A 6158-nucleotide genomic window follows, 5' to 3' on the forward strand; every position below is an offset into this window, starting at 1 on the left:
TTTTGACATTAGTTAATCTCAAGATTAGTATCGCTCTGTTCAAGTGTAAATTTGCCAAGTGGCCAAAATTATTTTTTTATTTTTATGTTTAAGCTTGATTAAATAATATTACCAACCTTTCATGACCATTTAAAAAATGTAGCAGTACAAGAGAAATGTCGTACAATATATTCTCCAAGGTTCTAAGAAATTTAATATTGTTGATTTGTTCTTGGAAAATTCAATTAGCTCTAACATAGAATTTCAAAAAGATCTTCTGTCAAAAATATATATATTTTTTAATTCAATTATTTGATAGGATCTCACATAAGGTAACTTGAAGAGGGGAAATAGGAAATAATATCTCCATATGATAAAAAAAAAAAAAAAAAAAAAAGGAAAAAGATGTATGTAGTTCTAAGGGCTGCATATAAAAAGCTAAAAGTGAAAAAAATAGACAATAAATAAACATTTATAACACCGATTTACTCGTAAATTGTCGATAAATTCCCAACTTAATACAAAAAAGGAAGTACTACCTCCGATTTTTTTTAATTGCAACTTTGAAATATTTTATATCTCTCAAATAATACCCCAAAGTTGCAACTAAAAAAAATCGGAACTAGTATATTTAAATGCTTATATGCAATAACATTACCTCTATTGAAAGAATGTGAATTATTATGAGGCTCATAACTCAATTACTCAAATTATGATTGGTTCATATCAAAATAATCAATGTTCTATGTTCATGCCTTTTTCAATTCTTTGTGATTTCTTTCCATAATTGATTGCTATACAAACAATACCTTTTTGCCTTTATAATGCCTTGTTTGATACGAGTATTGTATTCGCTTGCGATTATTGTGAGTATTCATTTTTCGAAAAACAAATTTCTAGGAACTACGCAAACAAAAAGCTTAACTTCTTTGTCAATTGTTCTCTAATTTAACAGAAATAATCATATGATAATCTGTAGTATATTAGAAGCTCTGGAAATCTCAAAAATAAACAAAAAATAATATCAAAACGAAACAGAGCCTTCTTTTTGGCCATAACTTGATGTATGATTTTCTTGACGCCATAAACATTGTTTATTTTTTTCAATCCTTCAAAATTAAAACACAGTCATATTAACTTGTTATATACGTACCACTTTAAGAATCTCAAAACCGAAATTAAAAAACATCAATAAATGCCAATTTAAACCTCAAATCCGGTTATGACTAAATATGATTTTCTAGACGCCTAAAACCTTATTCATGCTTCCACCCCCATTTAATCCCCGGAAAAAAAAACTTAAATTACAATTACGCGTAGTACATAACGCAGTCGTGCTGAGTGTCCCCACCCAAAAACAAAAACCCAAAAACATATCAATCTCCTTATTTACCCATTTCTTCCCCTAAATAATATAAAAACAAGAGAGATTATTAATTCCACGATTCAATACCTTTTATGATCTCCAGGCCAATAACGACTCATGTTTCCTGCATGACTTCTCCACCCGAACATCACTCCGTCCTTCTCTCTCCTCAGCTCCCTTCAATTCTTCTTTCATTCCTTAAACTCTAACTTCAATGGAAAAACCCTCTAATTATTTCTCAATAATCATGGATTCCAACAAAAACCCTTTTTTTTATTCTATTAAAAACATTTCCATTATTCTTCTTCTCATTGTTGGAGTTTTTTCCCTATCTTTTCTCTCTTCATTCTCCTCTAAATCCCTCCTCTCTTCCAAATTCCTCCAATGCCCTTCTCTTCCCCGTCCGAACGAGGTAATTAATTTTATTTTCCTATGTCGTGTCAAATTCATGTTCATGTTAATTAATAACTATTGACCATGTATTGTTTTTCAAAAAAAAAAAAAACAGATGGCAGCATTACAGCCTTTTCAGAAAGACGAGCTAGACGAGGCGTTGGAGAAGGCATCGATGAAGGATAATAAAACAGTAATAATAGCAGTTGTAAATAAGGCGTATGTGGAGGGTGAAGTTGTGCCAAATATGCTTGATTTGTTCTTAGAAGGGTTTTGGGCAGGGGAAAATACAAGAGAGCTTGTGAACCATTTGATGATTGTGGCTGTTGATCAGACGGCTTACGATCGATGTCGGTTTCGTGTGCTCCATTGTTATCGACTAGTAACGGACGGTGTAGATTTCATGGGGGAGAAAGTTTTCATGTCTAAAGATTTCATCAACATGATGTGGAGTCGAACTCTGTTTCTCACTGATATCCTTAAAAAAGGGTACAACTTCATTTTTACGGTACGTGTGTGTTTTTTAACATTTTGACTGTTGACATTATTTACGTAGTTATATGGAACTTTGGATTTCAATTTATAAAATTAAGGAATTGGGATGTCATTTTGTTATTGATTTTGACGAGAAGCTTTTAATTTTTATGAATTTTAAGAAAAATAATTAAGTGGTTTTCCGTAACTTTTGAAAACATTAAAATGTCAACGAAAACGAAACACAAGTTCAAGGGGAGGCTGAACTAGATGTTTTAATCCCTTTGTCAATTTAAAATTGCAAAATTTTCAAATGTGATTGCTTATCATGAAAATGTTGGTGCATAATAGTCTTTTTATCAGAACTTACCTATGTATTACGGAGTACTTTACATAGTTACGGAATATAGTTTGAAAAGAATAAATGTCAATAAAAACGAAACACAAGTTCAACAAGGGGATGCTGATTTGGTTGTATGTAAATTGATACATCCTTTGTCAATTAAAATGGTAAAATTTTCAAATGTAATTACTTACCATAAAATTATTGGTGCATAGTCTTTTTATCAAACTTACCTAAATGGATTACGGAGTAATCTGTAGATCAGAACTTTACGTAGTTATAAATTAAAACCTTTTTAATTACCTTTAAACTTAACTTTTTTGATCTCATTCAATTGAAACTTATCTAAACTTACGTCATGTTCTAATATGTGGGTATAAAACGTGTCGGGTTGTACGTGTTGGGTTGGCGTAAGTTTAAACGGGTTCAGAAACTCACAGTATCATGAGTTATAACTATAAGTCTTATAACTTACACCATAATAAATCAGTCATATAAATAAAGAAGTCAAAATATTGAAACCATAAAGGTGTGTGTAACGTAGGAACTAAGGACTTAAGGTTCAAGTATTTTTTTTTTTAATTAATCACATTTTGGGCCTGACAACAGAAGTAGGTTAGGTACATGGAAATAGAATATTTAATTATTAATTATGGTTACTTGTGAGATCCAAAGTGATTGCCACAGTATTCAAGAAGCATTAAATGTTTAGTCTTAAACAAAAATCAAAGCTGTTACTCTAATTGGTAATTCTTTTAGCGTAATAAAAGTTGACGGTATTAGCAATTCCGTATAATTAGGCATTAATGTCTATGAAAAGATTGAAAACTATGTAGTACATGTGGAAAAATTAAAAGATGGGCACTCAACAGAAAGTTTCAATAAGTCCTAATTTGGCTTTAAGTATGCATCATCTTATTTTTGGAATTAACCATCATATATTGTTATATATTTACAATTATATGTTCACACTACAACATTTGATTTCTAAAATTAGGTATATGATTTGTTGGTTTTGTTCGAGTTGGAATGGACACCATCCTTGTTCGCCTCGCTTATAAACCATTAAAATCAATGAGTTCTTGGTCTAGAATCTAGAGGTTAATTAGACTAGAGCCTATGCACATTGGATCGCATGTAGGTTCAAATCCTCATATGTTCAAATCCTCATAGGTTCAATTTCTACTTCTATAAATCAATTTCTAGTTCAGTTAAGTTCAAATAAGTGAAAATCAGGTGAATAAAATATACCCTTATTTAATTTACTCATATGTTCTTGGCACTTAACCACTTAGGGCATGTTCTGATTTACTGAGCTGAACTAAATTGTTTATGAGTGAAGGTTATTACGAAAGGAACTGAACTTAAATTAAGTTAAAGAGAACAGATCCTTATTCCTTGTTTTTTTTTTTGTTTACGATTTGATCATTTTCACCAATAAATATGACCGGAGGGATTAAAATCTTCTATTAATGAATATAACTATATTTGATCTTATATAACAATAATTTAAAACAAAAGCAATCTAATCTTGTGACTAATTTTTCTCAAAATCAATAGAGCTTATCTATTTTCTTTATCTAGTTAATGTAGCTAACATATTGTTACTATCATGAAACAATTGACTATGTGCGTGTGGATTATTCGTTGTTTTTCATCTAATCAATCAATCTCACGTTTATAACAACGAAACCCATAAAAGCATAAACATGAACTCCTGAAACCTAACATAATCCTACCATTTCTGAACTAATATAGGAAGCACTCCATCATATCACTAATTGTTAAGTTTCTAGTTTTAACTAGTTCAAGTAAAGAACTTTCGTTTTCAAAGTAAAAGGGCAGTTTTCTTAGTAGATCCAAATGTAGTACAAGTCCTACAAGAACTTAGAGGAGAATTGGTGATTGTAGGGTATCATATTCCTAATTGGTACAAGTGCAACCCCCATCTTTCCCTTTTTTTTTCTTCCATTTGTGGTTAGCAAGTTCCAAGTTTAGCTTAGTTGTCACATGTTACTCATTTTTTTTAACCTCATATTGTCTTTTGTTTGTGACACCAGAGTTTAGGACAATGCCAATTATTACTCCATAAGTTTGTATTGATTTGATGGTGGGGGAAGAAAACTTTGACGTTGATATATAAATGGTGGGGGAAGAAAACTTTGACGTAAATATAAAATTAACGGAAAATGATTTTGGCACACAAAAATTGATTTTGGCACATCCTTATGTGAGAGCACAGTTTTTTACGCTCTTCTCACACAAGGGTGTTCAAAAATCAATTTTCAAAATTAACATTTACAAATATTACATCTGTTTCATATTATATGCAACAATAAAAGCCTTAAACACAGATTCCGTATTATTATACTTCGTATATTTGTTTTTATTTATTTATTTATTTTTTTTAATTCTCACCTACCATAATTTAGGGGCCATCACTTTGTTTCTGTGGCATTTTGTTTTTTTTTAAAAAAATTTCTTCACTCTTCTTGTGCTTGCATTATTCTTTGAAGAGCTAATTGTCCCTGCCCATAGTACAAAGCTTGTAATCGAAATTACGATCAAATTCGATTTAATGATTATGGACTAATGAAATGAAGTGTTTTTCAATATTTTGTAACAGGATACAGACGTGGTATGGTTAAGGAATCCCTTTACAATCCTAACCACAAATAAGACTCGACATTTTGACATACAATTTAGCACGGACAATTTCAATGGTAACTCGTCTTCTAGTTCCAACCCAATCAACACCGGATTTTATTTTGTAAAATCCAACAACAAAACCATTTCTTTGTTTGAAAAATGGTACGGGTTGAAGGACAACTCAACCGGTTTTAAGGAGCAAGACGTCTTACAAAAAATGATATGGCAAGGAAAACTTAAAAAAATGGGTATCAAGGCGCGATTCCTTGATACCCGTTATTTTAGTGGTTTTTGCCAAGATAGTCGGGATGTCCGTTCCGTTGTAACGGTCCATTCAAATTGTTGCCGGTATATTAGTGCCAAAGTGGCTGACTTGAGGAGGGTCCTTCATGATTGGGGCCAATTCAAAGTTGCTCCGGCGAATGTAACAAGGTCTCTTCGATGGTCCTCACATGTGGAATGCGTAAAGTCATGGCGTAGGAATAATGTTGAAAATGGCACTATGACTTGATTTGGAAGAATTTTAATTTGGGTTTACAATTCAAATTCATAAAATGCTTAATAGTTTAATATGCAATCATATATAATTGCTGTTTTTTGTATACTTTTTTTACCCTTCAAATAGTGTATACAAAAATAAGATAAAAGTTAGTGTCCAATGATCTATATATTACTTTGTACAAGTATGTAAGAGTAATTGTAATCAATTCGGTTGATAAAGTGGGATAACCTTTGAGAAAAGGGCGTTTGATTAAAATGTAATGAATCCATGGGATGTCTTGGATAGCCTCTTCCTATGAAAATGTAATGAACCCTCGTGTGGGGATATAAAGTCGCGGTTCAAGGCTTTAATGGGTTACATTAGGCTTGATGCAATTATGCTTGAAATTTGGTGGGAAACATCCTTGTCCATAACGGAGTCGCATGCATGGGTGATGGGAGTGAGTAACCCCT

General features: G+C 31.7%; 1 protein-coding gene across 1 annotated transcript; it reads left to right on the forward strand.

Moving 5' to 3' along the window:
- Positions 1-1456: 1456 nt before the first annotated feature.
- LOC145585550 (uncharacterized protein At1g28695-like) lies at positions 1457-5715 on the forward strand. Its single transcript, XM_081642251.1, has 3 exons — positions 1457-1757; positions 1854-2246; positions 5182-5715. The coding sequence occupies exons 1-3, from the start codon at positions 1560-1562 to the stop codon at positions 5713-5715; spliced, it is 1125 nt and encodes a 374-aa protein (XP_081498377.1). The 5' UTR covers positions 1457-1559.
- The last annotated feature ends 443 nt before the right edge of the window (positions 5716-6158 follow it).

The sequence above is a fragment of the Chenopodium album genome, chromosome 16 (genome assembly GCF_948465745.1).
Source record: "Chenopodium album chromosome 16, dcCheAlbu1.1, whole genome shotgun sequence".
NCBI lineage: Eukaryota > Viridiplantae > Streptophyta > Magnoliopsida > Caryophyllales > Amaranthaceae > Chenopodium > Chenopodium album.